This window comes from Coturnix japonica, chromosome 1 (assembly GCF_001577835.2).
Source record: "Coturnix japonica isolate 7356 chromosome 1, Coturnix japonica 2.1, whole genome shotgun sequence".
In the NCBI taxonomy this organism is placed as follows: domain Eukaryota; kingdom Metazoa; phylum Chordata; class Aves; order Galliformes; family Phasianidae; genus Coturnix; species Coturnix japonica.
The window spans coordinates 57,334,085-57,353,548 of record NC_029516.1 but is presented as its reverse complement, the minus strand read 5'-3'; the positions used below and the strand labels follow the sequence as shown (position 1 = coordinate 57,353,548).

The 19,464-nt window shown below is 39.1% G+C and overlaps 1 protein-coding gene across 2 annotated transcripts in view; it reads right to left on the bottom strand.

Annotated features, from left to right (window-relative positions):
* The window catches only part of STAB2 (stabilin 2), a 74,552-nt gene extending 55,716 nt beyond the window's left edge, over positions 1-18,836 (bottom strand). Inside the window, exons 1-9 of one of the 2 annotated variants that reach the window (XM_015867626.2) lie at positions 18,457-18,836; positions 14,199-14,332; positions 13,272-13,387; positions 9,036-9,121; positions 7,789-7,858; positions 5,476-5,571; positions 5,075-5,200; positions 2,975-3,171; positions 1,857-1,990 (exon numbers count right to left, since the gene is read on the bottom strand). In XM_015867626.2, coding sequence (XP_015723112.1) covers positions 1,857-1,990; positions 2,975-3,171; positions 5,075-5,200; positions 5,476-5,571; positions 7,789-7,858; positions 9,036-9,121; positions 13,272-13,387; positions 14,199-14,332; positions 18,457-18,540 — 1,043 coding nt within the window. In that variant the 5' untranslated portion in view covers positions 18,541-18,836. Of the gene's footprint in view, positions 1-1,312; positions 1,540-1,856; positions 1,991-2,974; positions 3,172-5,074; positions 5,201-5,475; positions 5,572-7,788; positions 7,859-9,035; positions 9,122-13,271; positions 13,388-14,198; positions 14,333-18,456 lie in introns of those variants that run through there. The other variant, XM_015867639.2, reaches the window with a different exon arrangement.
* Between the last annotated feature and the right edge of the window lie 628 nt (positions 18,837-19,464).

The window sequence follows — 19,464 nt, the reverse complement described above, 5'->3', positions numbered from 1 at the left end:
TGAGGGAAAGCCATTTCTGCATGGAAACCAGAGATGTTACGGTCTCACAAGCAATGTAATTCTGCACCAGCCAAAGATCCATAGCTTCTGGGCAAAGCTGTATGTAATTGCTTGCTGAAGCAGTGCTGTAGAAAATGTCAGCACTTACTCAGAAAAGATCTATTTGAGAATGGAAGTAGATAGCCTTGATTTTCCATTGGGTTGCTCTGTTATATTCACAAACCATAGGTGTTTGTCTTTTCTACATCTTCGTGTATGAGATTTATTCCTGTACAGGTCATTTGGTTCTGAAGAAAGCAGAAGTAATTAGAGGTGGGAAGCTAGCAGTGCAACTGAGTCTTTAATGAAAAAAAAACCTAAGTGGAAAGGAAGAAACACAGGTTTGTGGACTTTGTTACAGCTCTGTGTTTTAGGAGAAATTAAAAAAAAACAGAAGTAAACAATAAAAAAAAACAACCCAACAACAACAACAACAAAAAAAAAAACCACAAAAAAGGAAATCCAAATAAGGCCCATTCTTAGTCCTAAGCCCTAAATGCATTTAAAGTGTGGGGCTGCAACAAAAATGCTGTCATGTGTATCAAAGACAGTTTACTGTCACCACATTTACCAATCAATTATTTTCATTGCAAAGTTTCTCTTTCATAAATGATTTCACCTTGAATGGAAAGTATTCAGGGTGGTTTCACTTTTTGCCCAACAGACAGGAGTGGGATACAAATTAATACTTCCTCCTATCTAGCTGTTAAAATCTGAGTGGCAGCAGTGAAGTGGTGATAAACTAGGAAAGAAATGTGCTGATTTATGTGTTGCAAAATTCTGTTTAAAATTTTTAACTCAAGAAAATTTGCATTTTGGTCTTGATTTCAGATATAAATACACTTCAATCTTTGAAGCTTTACACCTGGAGCTGCTGGTGTGCTGCAGCAACAAAGTGCATTTTGAGTAGCACAGCGTGTTCCAGAAATGAAACTTGTTGGAGATGCACAATATTTTACACAATAGTGGTTTTAATTTTTCACTGTAAGAATAAGCTGGGTGATGAGGCAAGAACTGGCAATAAATGTACTCTTTCATGCAAACACTTTCTGTCTGTAAACCTATAAAATGATTTGTCAGCCAGCTTATGGCTAATGGCCTGTCTTGTCTTTTACATTCTAATTCTCAGCTCCCAAATGCTAGCACTTCTGGAGCTCTTGGACTCATACAGCACTGTTAAGTCTTGTGTTGAAACAAACTTTCTTCATAATATCTGCAAAATAAATTTCTGTAAAAAATTAGAGATTCTGCTGTAAGTTGTGCAGTTACTCACGTGATTCTGCTGAGGCGAGTGTTGCTTTCACAGTATGGGGGACAGATGCCTTGGTTAGTACACTAAAAACAGCCAGGGCTCCGGCACTGTCCTGTGCTAATTAATGCTGATTATTTTTTAGCATGCTGCCTGGCATGGTTCTGGCCCACACAACACTTTCCCAGGCAATGCCCAGGGACAGCTGAAGGGATAGCGTGTGCCAGGGACCTCTGCCAAGAGGCAGTTACTGTGATTTTGAAAAGGAAGAGCCTTCAGCTGTAAGTCAGACCATGCTGCTTGTCCCGAGGAACAGAAAGCAGGTCTTGATCCTTTTTAAGAAATGGTGTAGAAATGAGAGCTAATAAAACCAAAATTTAGTAGACATTATCTATTGGGCTGAAGTGCTATTTTGTTGATCCTAGCTCCACTAAATGCTGTCCTTTGTTCTTGATAACTAAACTATTATTAATAACTTTGGAAAGTGCTCATCCACTGGATTTAAATCTGCTTATGATAGGGAGGAAGGAGCAGCTGGGTGAAAACTTTAATAAGAAGAAATACTCACGTAATCTGTCCTGGAGCAACCATTGAGCATTTAGCTTTTTTGTGGCATGTGTTGTTTGTTTCACAAACGTCTGTCATGCTGCATCCTTTCCCAGGAACAAAGTTTGTATAATGCTCCTTGCACTCACAGTGGGACTGCATCAAAGGGATGGGAGAGGGTAGAGAGAAATTAGACATGCAGAAAATAGAGATCTCAGCGTACTTTCTGCTCCTAGGATTTAAAGACCAGGAAATTTCAAAGCCTTAGTTAATGACCTGGTGAGTTCAGATGCAAGTATAAAGCTTATCCATATTTATACAACTTCCTGCAAGGCTTTATCCACTCCAGAAAATTAGTGACTGCCAGATAAATTTCCTTCAGGTAAAGCCTTTAGGCTCACTTCTGTGACAGAGAACATTTCAAGTTGATGTAGATAGATAGGTTAGGTTTTTCTTCTCTGTTCCCACAGCCCTCAAAATGAAGTGCTAAAGCATGTTATTAACTGATGATTAACTATTATCAGCAGTACATACCAGCCTGTGCATGCTGGCCACATGTAATGTGTTGAGAAACTCTTGGGTGAAGAAACTTGGTTGACCATGAGCATCAGGACAGCCCTGGATAACTGACTCCCATTTTCCTTTCTTGTTTTTTCAGTGGCAGAAGTACAGCACAGAAGCCTGAGCCAGTTCATGACAGTACGAATAATGTGCAGCCTATACAGTGGTGCCTTTCATCAGTAGTCCTCAAAGACTCAGGTTACGCTAACTTTAGGTACATTTATCTATGGTACCTATGTAAGGACCCTACTGGTCCTACAAGCCCCTTGCAGTCACAGAAAATTTATCTGTGAGAAGATTCATTTCAGTGCCTCCACTTCATGTGAGACAAATTTGAGCCAAAACGTTCTACAAAAAAGACTGCTATTTTCATCCCCACCTTCAGAGGGTGACACACACTTCTATATATAGAGGGAAAGGGGATACCTCCTGGCCACCTACAGAGCTTATGCCTTAGCTAGGAATAGGCCTTGGCCTCACTGAGACCTGCATACTTGTGGCTCCTTTTTGGAGATGAAATGTTATTTGTTCCTAGGCAGCTGTTGCAGGAAACACCTGGGGCACCAGTTTAACACTAACCTTTCCTGGGCCATCATATATGCAAATGGTAGACTGTGCAGGGCAGTTCCCATATAGTGCTTGGCAAGGGTCTATAGGTAAGCAGACTTGACCATCCCCTCTATAACCTTCTCGACAGGTGCATTTGTGACGATTTGGTCCAAGGTAAGTGCAGTTGGCATTAGGATCACAGACTTTTGTAAAGCATGGATTGATAGCTTGAGGGAAAAAAACAAAAAGGTAAGAGAATTAAGGCCCACATTCTAAAAATTGAATACAAAGATTTACTGGAACATCCCCATGCCAAACAAAGCCCGGGTAGACTAAACTTCTCATGACAACTTCTCATAACATCCTAGTCCAAAGTATTGTGGCAGCGTGAAGACAGAAGAGAGGAATGTGTTTATACTAACATAGCAACCATCTGTTGTTGCTTTGTACAGAAATGATCACTTAACATGGCAAACCGAGTTATAAGCAGATATAATCACGTAATGTGCTCATTAAAATATCACATCTATTTCCCTGTTCCCTGGAGGCCAGATAGGTGATATAAGGTCAGTAAAAGCTTTAAGTGCATGATAGATCAGTTGGAAAGTATTTCTCAATATGATAAGCCTTCAATGTTTTCTTTCTGGTAATTAAACAATATAATGTCAACCATTCAGCTATATGGAAGACTGGCCAGCAAGTTCTTTACTTGTGTTTTCCACACTGCTGTAGATTCAGGACTGGACTAGGAGCTCTCTATCTATTTCCAGAAGGCAGTTTTGTAAAGGCAATGGCATTATTTGTTCTTGTTCATAATTCAGTAATGCTTCTTCACACACCTTTGTGTCCAGTTCAGCACACACTGAAGCTGGAAGGAGGTAGGCCTCTGAGTGAAAAAAAGGTGGTGATATTCATTGTCTTTTCCTCTTGTCCTCCTCTTCATTCCCCTCAGCTGGGACTGGGAGAATTGACAATGCTCAGCTTCATTCTGTCAAACCTTCTCTTCTGTTCCAGTGTAAAATCACATATGTGGACATTCATACCTTCAAACTGTCCAGGAATAATGCCACTTCCAAGCTGAGTCTGAAGCAGCTACTGCTGTCCTATGTTACTTAGTTGTCCTAGAGCTGCTTGTTCTCTGTTTATCAGCTAGTCAAATGTGTGACACTGACTTCGCACAGTCGCAGTAGCTGAAGGTATTTGGGCAGAAGAACAATATTGTCATGGACTGTATCACTACAAAACTTGGGAGGTAAGGATAATAGCATCCTTCCCTTGCTGGTCACTTGTCTATGCTGCCTGTCAGTAGGACCTTGAGGAGTCACTTTCTTAAGTCTTCCTCTTAGGTGGTATTTAAGAGGGCTCAGAGAGGGTGGTACACATTAAAGACCAAGACGATTTAATTTCATGCTGTAAATATTCCTGGATAGAGTAAGATGGACTTCTGGTTTTAGCGAACATTTACTAATCAGTGTTTCCAGCTTTAGATACAGCCTTTGATTCTTCACTGAAACTTATCTAGAAGGAGGAAGTGATGCTGCAAGATATACTGTAAGCAGAAGAAATAAAATCTGGGTTCTTGCAATATGGTTAATTTGAGTATTCAGCAGCAATTTGAGGAACCTATGAAAAAACTTTATGGCAGATTTTTTATTCTAGCTGAGATGCCATTATCTTTGTTTCATGGAAAGCAGGAAAGCTAAACTGAGCTTTTCTATGGAGTTCATACTTAATGATAAAACTGAGCCAATATATGACAAGTAGTCAATCAGCATAGACCCCTGCTTGATGTTGTTGACTCTTATGAAAGAAAACTGACTTCAGTAAGTGATGTGATAGGAGTGGATTTGTAAGCACTGATGACCTAGTATCCACAATACGCATTTCAAAGCACTATGCATTAATGGCTTTTGTCTGATTTTTGGACTGATGTGCCTCTGGAGTCTACTTTATTGTTCACTATGATCCAGAAGGAATCTGGTTTGTGTATCTCATATTGCTTTGGGAAATGCAATGAAGAACAGTTAAGTCATGATGATAATGAGATTTGTTTCAAAAGTATACTCAGTATGTGAACTAAAATATTAATGTTGATGTTTCCAAAAATTAGTGTAGATGAAAATTACTCACGTTCACATTGTGTACCATCTCCGTGGTAGTTGGGTAGACATGTGCATTGCAGTCTTCTGCCATCCTCACCTGAGGTAGTGCATCTTGAGTTTGCAGGGCACTGCAAGGCCTTGCATTCAGCTATTGCTGAGAGACAAAGGATGACAGATTAAGCTGTGTCTGCGTATTGTGCCAGGAGACACTCTATCCTCCAGTTTACTAGCCGAAAATTCTCCTGATCTGCAGACCATCAATCCCATTGCTGTTGTCATAATAATTTATGGTGATCGAAGGGGTGATAATGGTTATGGCAGCTCACAGGCAGGATTTGAGTTTTATTGTATGTTTGGTTGCCTGTCCTTACCAATTCTAAATGAATTACAGCAGTTGAATATATCTGATATAGAAAACAGGCTACTTACGTTGATCACAGCTGAGACCTTGGTATCCAGACAAGCAAGTGCATCTTCCATCTCCTGTAATTCCACTGTTGCATACTCCATGAACACAGCTGCAAACTAAATGGAGAGATGGATTGGATTTACTGACTCGACCTGGTACTTGGAAAGATATATTTATTGGTTACCTGTAGCAAATAGTGCCCTGGTCAACAACTGTTAAGTATTAGTACGTGCAATTTTCAAAACCAAGATTTGACTTGAGTTCTTAAATTTATAGCTTTCTATTAATGAGAAAATAAGTACTTACAGCTGCATACATCAACAAGTAACAGATTCTGATTTTTGCAGTCTGATAATAGGACCTGAAACACCAAAATGACCCATTGCTAATACAGTAAGTCTTGAAAAATTAAACTTGAGGCCAAATTGAATATAACACGCAACATAATTCATTTTTATTACTGTTATCAAGTGGGTAGTAAATACTTAATCTTTGCTTTAATTCTGCTTGCCTGCCTCTCAAACAAAAGAAAATGAGTTACGTGACATTTTTTTTCCAAAAGAGTATTAATCTACTTAAAAGGATAATTGGTCACTGTGTGAGACTAGGTATGAAGCACTTAGTTTGGTCCTATTTGTTCCTTTACTCTGTTATTTCTGATCACAAACCTTGTGAAAATATACACACATGACTCTGTATTCAGAGTCCAGTCGACTGTGAGGCCCTTTTACAAGCTGTTTTTGAAACCTCATGTATTCTTAAAAGCCTAATAACTGTTTCAGTTACCATTACAATGCTTTTAAAACAAGCCCTGTACAGTTATACCAAAAAAGACCAAGAAGTACAAAGATGTATTGGTGACTTCAAGTGATACACTTTGCCCCCCTCCTCTACAAACACAGTCTGGGCTCTTGCAAATCACCTACTGTACTTAATTAGTAGTATTTTCCTCATCTTACTATTCCTGCTATAATAGTTAGCAACATCTAAGGTGTTGTGGAAAAGCAGTTCATCACAAATATACAGTATTTATAAATACTTATAAAACTTGGATGAGCTCAAATATCTGAAAGCTGAAGTGTAAAATGATCCCTAAATTAATATGCCATTGAATCCTCCAGTAGCTTCTCAGAAAATAATTACATTTCCAATACTGAATTCATTCAAGTACTATACTTCTATGAAAACGTTGCCTTAGTTGCATTTCTGTGTATCAACACTGGCATCCAGTGGACAAAAGTGCCTTTGAGTCAGTTGAGGTATAGGATTAATGCAGAAGAGCCAACACAGATCTGAACTGAGTCTATTCATGACTCTTTAGGTATAATTAATTCAAATCTTAAGAAAATTTTAGAGTTAAATAAGTATTACCATGTGGAAAAGGGAACTTTCTTAGTAATCTTTTTTTTTTCTTTAGATAATGTTCTGAATACGTCTAATGCTCAGCAGGTAAAGGAAAAAGGTAAATAAAAATAAAGACAAAGGCAAAATAGGAGAACACTATGTATTAGCTGGCAATCTATTTTTATACTAAATAGTCCAAATAGCTCTGATCCTTCACTCAGTGTCCCACTACTTCTAAAAGAAATATGGCCAACTAGTGAAACAATCAACCAACCAAAAAAAAAAAGCACTGTAAAATCAATACACTCCTGCTTTTTCACATTTTGAAAGAATTATGGAGCTATGTGGTATAGAATATAGTGGGGATCGAAAGCAGAATTGGATCCAGTGACAAGGTAATTAATTTTTGGAGAGGGAGGTCCATCAGGAACCATTAATTTCAGTGCCACATAGGTGTTTCCTGCCTTGATACAGAAGTTTCAGTTGGTAAATGTATTTAAAAGTCATACAAAAACTCTGAAGCCACTGTAAATTATTCATTTCATATATTCCTACCCAGAATTTTAAGTGCCATAACAATCTCCCATATTTGGATCAAATAAATACAAATTCATCATTTAGGATGAAAACTTGCTCACATGACTGGATAACAGGAAGGCCCTATTGCAGGAGCACAAAAACTGTTCTAACTCTTAATTTCTTTTTTTACTATTGGCCAAAACAAGGATATTAAGGACAATATTAGGATATTGTTGTAGTGCTACACTGACAGCACTGTCTGCACAGCTCTGAGTTGAATCCAGCCCCCTACTTAATGAAGGATTTAGTAGCTGCCCATTTTCTTTCCCTGTTTTGTTTCCTGAAGCAGAGAGCAGCTCTTCATGGGAAACTTTGGGCTCTCTGCACATTTCACTCTGATTTTTTAGAGTCTGAATACAGCTTATTATAACCTGCTTATCACAGTTTCAATTGAGAGAGCTCAAACTCACCTGATGTGCAGTGAGGACCAAATAAATGTTCTTCAGCACAATTTTCACAGGCTGTCCCAGCAAATCCTTTCTGGAATTACAGAATGGAAATTAAAACCTTTCATCTATGTACAGGTAAATATATGGTTAGCAGCCTGAAAGCAACATCTTTAACCACAAAAAGCAAACAAACAGCAACAACATAAATAACTAAACCACATCCATAACTCTATAAAGGAATAAGAAAATTCAGCAAATCAGGACTGGCTGTGGTGTTCAAGAAAGTGTTGTCTTTGGAATAATTTTTCTCTCTTGTTTTTTTTTTTTTTCCTATTTTTTTTTTTTTTCCTTGAGTTAACAATAATCAAGCTTAATGCCAAAATCATTCTTATAATTATGAAATTGTATTTCCTGACTACTTTTCACTCCACCTGCTTTTCATATGTCCCCCAAAGGTATGTTTTCAGTTTAAAAGAAAGGTTAATCAGTATTGGGTGAAGTAGAAGAGTGTAAAGTGTGTTTCTCTTTTAAAATATTTTTGTCTGAAGTTATTAAGTACTGCACATTGCACTCTCAACAAAGAAACATAATACTGAGACTGCAGTCCCAAAGACACATTCTTTTTAATTAGGGCAAAAAGTCCTGAGTAGTAGCACACCATAAAGAACAGAAGAACTCAAACCACATGCTTCAAGATTCACAGAATCATAGAATAATGTTGGAAAGGACCTCTAAGATCACCTGGTCCGACCACAGTCCATCCCCACTATGCCCACTGACCATGTTCTCAGTGCCGCATCCACATGAAACACCTACAGGGACAGTGATTCCATCACCTCCCTGAGCAGCCCATACCACTGCAGCACCTCTCTTTCTGAGAGGAAATGTTTCCTAATATCCAACCTGAACTTCCTATGGTGCAACCTAAGTCCATTCCTTCATACCCTATTAATGTTAACATGGGAGAAGAGACCACCCACTGCCTTCCTACAATCTCCTTTCATTTCACTGTGAGAGTGCTAAGGCTTCTCCCCAAGCCTAAAAGTAGAAGAGTGTTTTAATAATTTCTCCTGAACCTGTCTAGGCCTTTAGTAACAAGTTTAGTGCAAACTAAGCAAAATGAACTCCATGTGGTCTACCCCTGCTATTTCTGAATTACTATACAATACAATGTAGTACGTATTATTTTATATAATAGTAGTCGTCGTTATTCCTTAGTTGTACTTAAATGCTGCTGTTACATTTTTACTCTAAGAGAAAGGCTGTACCTGACAAATGCACGTTCCATTTCCGTTCAAGCCCTGGGAACAGTGTCCTCTCCCATTGCATGGTGACGCAGCTCCTCCTGGACATGCTGGAAGTGACAATGAATAATCAGTCACCTTGCTCTGCTCTTCTGCTCCCCTTGCATATTAAAGACGAGGACCTCTAAGGGGCTTTGGGCCAGGCAGAGAACTCAGATGGTGGCTACTGTTTTGCATCCACCCAAATCTACCCACTAAAAACTCAGTTGCAGCAGAAACCATCATCCTTCTTTAACATGGGAAAATTATTTAATTGTTTATTCCTGTAATCAGAGGATTGCATGAAAAATAGTCTTATTCCAAAATGCAGCATTATTTTTGTCTCCCCAAACTATTTTTGTTCTTGTACTTCCCTGGTACCTCCCATAATATCTGATTCCATGATATTTGATTCAGATCCTCTTGGAAACTGAGATTTGGGTATCTCATGATCCGCTTCATTCCTAACAGGCCTTGGCTACTGTAAAACCTAAGTGTCGAAGATGTGCTATTTTTTTCAGATCCCTAGATGCTAAAACCATGGTTACAGGTGGTGGTATACCAAGTGACATTATGTTTGAGCACAAACCCCAGCCAGACAGAAAGGATGAGAAAGAGTGACTACATTAACAAACCAAATTTTTGGCTGAGATTTTTCAATATTCACATTTTAAAAAATAAATAAACTAATGAGTTTTTACCATTAGAAAATGCATGTAATAATTACTTTTATTCAGATTGCTCTGTCAAGTTTTCTTCCCTGCAGGAATATCCTTATATTTAAGTTGTGAAGCCTCTCTGTGGATGCGATTTATTAACTTCTTTACATAAGCCCTTCCTTCCTGTAAGCTGTCAGTGTAGCTGGAGTTCCATTCAGCACCATAATCCTGATACAGATGCTGACTAAGTGCAGCAAACGCTCATTGCCCTTGAGGTTGCTCTGCTGTACCTTTCTGGCAGATTTATTGGTTATGAAGAGCCCTGGTTTACTCTGTGTGGGCTGAAGTGGGCAGCACAGTGGGTTCATGACGCCACTGAGGAACTCAATCTTGATTTAGGGTGGTTAAGTGACATGGAAGTTCACATGAAAATAAATCTGATTTGGGTGGAGTGATGAAAAATTAAGTGGATGTGCATATGTCTGCAAGAAATTTTAGTGACTTTGGCTTTGTATCAATCTGTTAATCTTTGTCTGCTTGTATCTTAATAATGAATCTCTAAGATCTGTTCGTTCTGAAGGTCCAGGAAGAATCCTAAGCTACTCAAGAGTAATGCGCACATTTAAAGGTGGATGTTTGAGTTTATTTATACTTGCTGAAATAGAAGTGTGTATTAAGAGATTAGATGAAATAGCCAGAAATGAGTTAATCTACATATAAGTACAATGTACACGTACTTCAATATGTAAAGTGGCTTTTAGTGAACCTTGTTTTCTGGGTACCTTGTGACAGGCATATCAATCCTTAGGACATGCATGGATACAAACTCTTTGACATTTGCTGTGAATGAAAACAATTTTAACTGCTCTGATGCTTCTTTTAAGTGTGCAAAGACAGAGAAAAAGCAACATTTATGGTACAAATTCCAGGAAATTATACTTCAAAACTGCTGACAGTACAGTGTTTACTATTTGTATTCATTCCACTTCCCCTTGTCTTCACTACATCTTGTCTCCTGTTTTGCTGCCACCACCAAGGGATGACTTTATCAGAAGCTTAGCAAATTACCACATTGTTCAACAAGTTTGGTCAGGCAGATAAAGAACTTCCCCTCCCCTCGCTCTCAGGACTGCAGAAGGCAGCACCAGGACTCTGACATGGGACACAGATGGGAGTGATGCTGGTACTGTCACTTGGCCCAGCCCCAGTGTTTGGGTGAACTGAGAGCTTAATTCACTTACCAACCTAACTGTTTTCAAAAGCAGCCTTTTCTTGGTTTACTTGTCTTCATTTGGCTCCCTACAGACCGCAGCACTGAGAAATGCAAATATGTGCCCAGAGTGGAAATGTGAGCTTGGGGAGGGGTAGCTCCCACTGAGGCCCATTTATGTCTCATGTCGGGCACAAAAACTCCACCTTCTGTGGCTGGATTAGATGGAGAGGACCTCTCACTAGATATCAACTCTCTCTACAAAGCCATATTCTTGTGGCCTAGTGGTGTCACTTATTTTCTGGCAGGGCAGGTTCAAGATGGCAGAAAGAAGTCTGCGCTTCTTTCCCCCGCACTGATCCCTTTTAACTGATGCCTATTAAAAGAGAGGTGGCTCATTACTTGGGGTTCTCAGTAGGAAGGGAAGCAGACAAAACATCTTTCATTCATACCATATGTAGCAGTAAGGGCTATCACTTAAGGAAGTCAGAGCACTATTTAAGAGCTAATTTTGTCATTGCCATCAGATGTCAAAGGTGAAGTAAACTCCTAGTCAGGGATTTTTCTTCAGCTTCAGGAAGGACCTGCTTTCCTCCAAACATTTCAAGGCGTGCTGTACATTCTTAGAGAAACTGAGATAAAGAGAGCTATTTTCTTCCTCCAAAAGATGGCAGAAACAATATTGTGACCTTAAATTTCAGATATGTTAATTTTTGGGGCTAGGAAGTTTGCCTGAAGGAAGAGGGAGCCTCCTTGCCTCTGTGGCCTCCCTACTCCTGTACCCTGTCTGCAGCAAAGAGGAGCTCACCACTGCTTCTAAAAGCACCCATACATCTCACATGGCCTCATGCAACACCCTAAAGTATGGGATGATCAAATGTTCTCTTCTTCTGGACACTTAGGTTCCAATTCCATTGCGAAAATGGTAAATCACTGCACAAGTGGTTATCTTCAGAGAAAGACTGCATTACACTCTACGCTACTATTTATTTCTATAGAAGTAGCTGTAAATGGGAATTAAAATTTTTATATTTATTTATTATTTTGTTTTAGTACATAAATGTCTGATATTTAAACCATAGTTTGGGCCGTGCTAAGATGATTATTTATCTTTTTTGTGGACAGAAGGAATTCACAGATATTCAACCGGATGCTGGCTCCTTTTTCTGAAGGAGGAAATGCTCTCTGTGGGCAGGGAAACATCCTCTGCAGGTCTCGGTGCCTGTTTCAGTAGCCTGAAATTTAAAGTACTTGCAGGGATGCTGAAAGATTTTTCCTGAGGAAGGGACTGCTGGAGGAGTGGTGCTCCTCATTGTTGCTACTTGAGTAATGGCCTTGTACTTTGGCTGGCTGTTCAAAAATAACCCAAAGAAAAGACTCTTCTAGGTCAGGAAGTAAAGAGTTAAATATATTGAGATTCTTCCAATTCAGAAAAGGATATTTCTGACTTAACATCAAAACTTGAAAATTTTCTGTTTGAAAACTTCAATTTTCATAAGCTATTATGGGGATTTTCTCAGTTGAAGGGGATTGACATTGGCAAAGCCCCACGTGGGGTGTTGGGTCCATTGTTGGGTCCTCAGTACAAGAGAGGAATGAGAATGCTGGAAGGAGTCCAGTGGAAGGCTACATAGATGATGAAGGGATGTAAGCATCTTTTCTGGGAGGAGAGGCTAAGAAGGCTGGGGTTGTTCAGCCTGGAAAAAAGAAGGTTCAGGGGGACCTCATCAATGTACTTAAGTACCGCAAGGAAAGATGTAAAGAGGACAGGGCTAGGCTCTGTGCATTGATGCCTAGTGCCTGGACAAGAGTGATGTAGGCACAGACTGCAACAAAGAAAGTTCCCTCTGAAGATCAGGAAAGACTTCATTACTGTATGGGTTTTGGAGCACTGGTACAGGTTGTCAAGAATGGTTGTGGAGTCTCCTTGGAGATCTTCAAAAGCTGAAAGACATGGTCCTGAGCACCCTGTTCTGGGTGGTCCTGCTTGAACAGGGCCAGGTACCAGATACCTCCAGAAGTCCCTGCCAACTTCAGCTATTGTGTGATATGCAAAAAGTCATTTTTCAGCCATTGACTGAAATTATATGTTTTGAATATCTCAGAATCCATGGAGCTCCCTGAATTTTTGGAAATGTTCCATTAATTCTTCTTTCTAAATGAATCTCTGGGTATGTGTGTTGTGCTGTTTTGTTATTTTTCTCCAAAACCTTCAAATTTTGGATAAGCAGTGCTGTTTATTTCTGATCCTGTAGTAAACTCTGAGAAACATAATTCTTGTGGAAGTAGTTTCTGAAAGCAAGAAAAAACATTTCTTTATTTCTATTCAAATTCTATCAGAAAAGAGCTTACCCATGCAGTCTGGACCCCAGTATCCCTGGCAGCACTCAGGTTGTTGAATTTCCTTCATACAAGAATGCCGGCATCCAGGTAAAGAAAGACTGTGTGATCTAATTTCTAGGTAATACCTGAGGAAAAGAAATTCCAACAACTCTAAAGCACATAAAGACTTCTGTGGGGAAAAATGAAATTTCCAATCTCCTCTTTCTCTTTAAATGTCAGAGAGGAGCCCTTCAAATTTAGTTATATTGATGTAACACTTTTTTCCTTCATTAAGATATACATGCATATCAAGGGCTGAAAACATCCTTGCAGCTACATCTTTTGCATAGTATATTTTTATTTTATTCAATTCTACAGTCTCAAAACAGCAATTTTACATGCTTGGAGGCTGCATTTAATATTTTATTATTTTATTTTATTTTATTTTATTTTATTTTATTTTATTTTATTTTATTTTATTTTATTTTATTTTAATATCGAGGTTCTTTTAAGTGCTAAGTTCAGAGTAGGTATTTCATCTTCCCTAAATGGTACTTTTCTCTTCAGGAGACTATCATATTTCTTTTCAGATACTTCTTCCTGCTCTGTCTACACTTCCATACAATATCTGGCAGTTTAAAAAATCTGTCGTACACTATCATTCATTTGAAGTATGCAGAATAAGTAAAGAAGATATTTGATGATACCACTCAAAGCAAAATCCCATAGACATTAATATCAATGTTTATCTTCCTCTGATATCATTGGTTGATTAACTTTAGACATAGATGCTTGAATTCTGTCTGAATGTGAATACAGACAGTGTATACTGTCTGTAAATAAACTTATACATTCCTTAAGAAAATCATATTGAACAGATTGTTCGTAATACAAATCAATATATTCTAATCCACAGGGAACTGTATTCATGGTAAAAACCTCTGACAGAAGACATACCTGCAGTCTGGTATCCCAGTCCCATTGGTAATTTTGACGTAGCCAGTAGGGCACTGGGTTTCAAGACTTAGAGAGCAAGGTGTACACTGAGTTTTCATTTGAACGAGCAGCTTTTGATCACATCGCTTCTTCATCTGTTTCAGGAAAAGATTAATTAAAAAGAAGGAAAGGGTCTCTCAGTTGATGTAACTCTGCCCCCAGTGGCTTTGCTGACGAACAACCAATGTAGCTCAGCTTTATTCTTAACCACAAGCTGTGTCCTGGTCAGCAGATATAAACCCCAGCCCTGGGGCTGAACTAGGCAGCATCACTTTCTAGGCTTTCCAGTAGCCTTCTCTTCATGAAGTATATTCAATATATTCATACAGGATAAACTCTATTTATATTAATAACACTTTTTATCCAAGAAATGCTAAGTCAAGCAGTCTTAAAAGAGGGCAACAGCCTATGGATTATTAATTGCAAAACTGCCTCAGTCCCCAAAGCAGGACAGAGGTAGACATGCTGGCAAGTGTCTCCTGTAACAGTGGTGAAACCAAGCATGAGGTGTGGAGGAAAATGCTTGTGCTTCTGCACATGCTGGTCATGGCACAAGCCTTTGGTCTTTTTAAAGGCAGATGTCTTGTTCTCAGCACTTTTTTATTGCACCGGATGATATGGGATGATAGTAATTTCAAACTGACCCCTCTGGAACACCCTGAGAAATGCAGCTTTACCTTTTTTCCCCCTACCTGGAGAAAACCACAGACCACCCAGCTTAGGAAACCCGGCCACAGACTTCTAGCTTAAAAACCAAGGGCACACACTCCTTGCCTTGGACTTTCAGGAATGCAAAACCTTACAAATGAATTGAGATGATATCAAAAAGGAGAAAAGTCTTAGGGCAGTGTTATGGTGGTAGTGCTGTGTCTTGTAGCTGTAGAAATGAAAGTTTTGAAAACATCTATATACCAAAAAAAAAAAAAAAAAAAGGAAAAAAAAAAAAGAAAAAGAAAAGGTCTGCTTCTTGCTACTAAAACAGTCAGTCTATTTTAAAGCAAAAAGACTTTGCAGAGCCCCAGTTAATGCTAGCTTCCCCTGCTGTCTTCCTGTTAAGTGTTTCTAGAAGTGAGTTCATAATTCACAGTGAAGAGAAGTAAGGTAATACAAAATGCAGTTTTTAAGAGCCAACAAAAAGTAATAAATGAAGCTATCATTACAGGAGAGGAAGTACTGTAAAGTGCTCTGCTTTCTTGTTCGAGATATCAAGTGGTCTTAACTCACTGAAGCAGTACGGACCATAACAGACTTCCTACCTGATCCAGGATGATTGAAGTGAGCTCTCTGAATGGGTTTTCAATTAACTAGTCACTTAGTCAATTAAGACAATGTCTGAACTGCTGCCAGACCAACCCAAGGAAATGCTTAATGTTCATCTTGTAAAACTGTACCTGCCCACAGCAAATATGCATGGTTCCACGTATGTTTGCATGTAGGGGCCAGTTATAGCAGCAGCATTCATTCTGAAATATTTTTCTAAGTTAATAGCAGTCTGTTAAGGTTATAAAGCAGCTTCACAGGCTATAAAGCCAGAAGAACATTTATACTTGAGGAGTATAATTAATACAGGACACTGGAGGTTCTAGCATAAAATTCCTCTTGCTCAAGCAAGAGCTCTTAGAAAGCCCATTTTTGATTTGGGAATGGTCAGTTGTGGAGAAACAGGCATGGTATGCTATGTCTGTTGTAATTTGTCAGTGAATGTTTTGCTTCAGCCTCCCGTCGTTGCTCCTAGTAGGCTTCATGACAGCTAGGAAGCTGCTCTGTTACCAGTTTACAGCCTGCTCCCTTCCTATGAGTATGTACAGCCTGAGATCAAATGACAAATTTTCCGTTCATTTAGGTAAATAGAATTTCTTGAATTTGCTGTTATGATGCTAGTTTCCAAGTTCCTGAGGCAATCCCCTTCTTTCCCCCAGACCCTGCCCAGTTTGATGGTAACCTTCCAGCATCAGACCCAGCCTGCCTGGACAATGCCACTACATGTGAATTGGACCTGTGCACTACTCTGACAGGTTTTCTCTGTCTCCTACCTCAACAGACTGACCGTTAACCCTTAGTGAAGCACCAACATAGCAAGAGCTTCAGTTGTTTCATATCCAGGGTTCATCACAAGTAATTTCTTCCAAGGACAGCACTCCCTGCTTAGTGAATAATCTCTAGTATTACTGTCAAGGGATTTCCAAATACTGAATGGGCACATGCAAGTCTACTCTGTCCAGGTCCAGACATGGGGACCTCCTGTACACATCTGGGATTCTGCAGGAGCTCGCAGTTGGCCTTGGCAGATACACTGGTGCATGGGGTAGGGTTACTGTGTGTGCTACACCCTGGTGTTCTGACATGAAGTCTTCGCTTGACAGACTTCCATTCTTTGTTGGTTATCCTTCCTATCCTTGTGTTAGCAGCATGATTTGGTAATGAAGATTGTGAGGTTGTGTCTCAGACACTGATAAGGAGATTTAGTAATGCAAGCTTTGAGGAACTCTGCTTGATTCCGATCCCCCACTTGTGAGTATATTTCAAGATCTACTTATTTGTCAGTTTTCAGCCTTAATAAACATACTGTTGAAATCTGACTTGGGCAGCTTTCATGTGGAATTGTGCTTGGGTGGCAAAACCTCTTAGTGCAGCACAGAGGCATTTCAGGAACCTTTGAATTAAAAAGGAGATCCTTCTCCAGATTTTTGAGCTGCAATGAAGATACAGCTTGGTGAGACACTTGTCCAAGCAGCAGCAAGATGTGCCATGCTGGATTATCTGAGCAGAAGCCTTTCAAAGCCTTGATTGTCACAAGGCATTAGATGGCCCAGCCTCAATGACAGATTCTGCATGCACCAGAGGAAGGACCAGTGCCACATAAAAACAAGATCCAGACACCTCAGCTCCTTTTCACTGAGTCACACCAATATCATTAATGTTGAAGCATCCTCCTAAAACCAGCCTTGGATGATTTTCCCAAGTCTTTCACCGAGTACTACTTAAGCCTGGCTCCTCCCAGGTATTTGGGGGAAGCCATCAAGACTTTGAGGCCATGTTAACTACTGGGCTAGTAAGATAATTAATTTAGACTAAAAAATCCATTGGAAGGACAACCTACAATTATCTCACTGCATCAGTTTTCATCAAAACGGGATCACCAAAGATTTTATTTTTGGAACAAGAACATTAAAAATACATTATAGAAGATAACAGCTAAATAAAAATAAGTTATGCCCTTTCCCTACCACCGGCTATAAACTATTTAAAAATAGCAGTGTCATTTCCACTTTCTCACATTTGCTCCTTTTCTTTTTTTTTTGCCAATAGGGAAAATGAGAAACAAAAGAAAGGAAAAAGATGTGCCAGTTCTCAGAGAAAGATCAACACAGTCCCACATGCTTGTTTGTACCTAACAACGTACTTTTCCATTAAAAGAAAAACCAAACAAAACTGAATGGGCTTTTTTTTTTTTTTTTTTTTTTTTTTTTTGGTCCACAGTTTCTCAGTGTCTTTTTATTTCCAATTCTACAGGAACTGGAAGTTTTTTTTTTTCTCCAGAATGCAATAATTTAGAGCTTCACTTTCTGAGGTAGTATAAATGAGTGCATATTTATCTCCATTATCTGCCAAACACTTGGTTTGGCTTTGTAGAACAACTCTTTCTGCCTCACTACAAGGGTGGTGAAAACAGATTTACTGAAATTCATGTGAAAGATACACCAGCTCCACAAAAGCCTACAAAACCTTTGTTTGGATTTGTAACATTATACAATTATTTTCAATGTCTGAATTCCCTAAGACCTATCTGAAATAGCATTTCCTCCCTGTACTTGGTAGACCGGCTAATATTCACTCTGGCAAAATTTCTGCTTGCACCTTCTGATTTATAAATTCAGTTGGTTCTCTTTTGTTGCTTGTGCTGGATGCCATCTACAATCTTTGCAAGTTTTGCTATTTTTCGAGACTTTCTCAGCATACTTGACACATCCTTTGAGTCAAACTCTCAGCCAGACCAAACAGATACATTTCTCTTATTTCAGAGGGATGAATTACGTAGCTATTGGTTAGAAATTCTATGTCTTATGATATCAGCAACTGCTGAACTGGTAGTTTTTCTTCTGTAAGGTACAGTACCTTCCTTGTTACTCTTATCTCTATATCAGTGAAAGTACAGCCATTCCCATGGGGTAAAAGAGACACAGATAATTCAATATTTGAAGAAAAAGCCGCTTCTTACCTCATCTGGGACTTGTGATGTCAAATGCAGCTTCATTGAAAACAGAAAAGCCAAAAAGTAAAAAATTAATAGATTGTTTTCCATTGTGAGGAATCTGGATTGTTTTTCTTCAGATCCCTTTAGACATGAGTACTAAAATTAGGATCTAAAGCAACTTTAGATTCTTTGTGTTTCTTTGAGACACTTAGGAGAATAATATAAAAGGACACTTGTCCTCCAGATGAAAAATAAGTGAAAGATAGATCACGTGAAGCTTGCCTCAAGACAGGAACAATTCCAAAGCGTGGTGTCTTTGTCGAAAGTGTTCACTGCAAAGCTGGAAAACCCTTCCTAACTGAATGACAGGATATCCTGAAAGGGCTCAGTTCATTTATCCCTCTCTCTGAAGCTGTTGACAGAACAAAATCAAGGACACTGATCTGTTACTACAGAAGATGTTTTCTTCTTTTAGGTGGGCATGCACAGAGACTGGAGCAATTGCTGTGCTTATCATTCCATTTACTTAGCTGTTCTTAGACAGAGCAAAGCTCTCTGGAAGTTGACTTATCAGCTCTAATAATACAAGGGTGGGCCTCTAACTGTAGTTGGGGAAGAAATTCTGACTTAATCTCAGGAGGCCAAAGACACATCTTCCAGCTTTGCTACGCTGGATAAAAAAAAAGGGGGGAATTCTTTGCCTTATTCGATAAATTACTTATTTTCTGAAACTAATCAGATGAAAATTAACTGTTTTGCTTGTACATTATTAGGAGGACCAGTAGACACAGATTTTACAATGCCAAAAGTGACTTCCGTGGATGTTTTCTAGTGCTGCTCTTTTCTGCTGCTCTGCCTGGTCTCATAGGGGCAGTCTGTCTCACTTCTCAAGTTCCTGATGATTTGGCTGACTCCCGTTTACCAGTTTTGTGTATCATTTGACTTTTCAGTCATTTGAAATCAGTTTGGAATTGCTCTTTCATACAAAGCTGTGTTTCAAGGTTAGGTTATGTTTCTGACAGAAGTACAGTG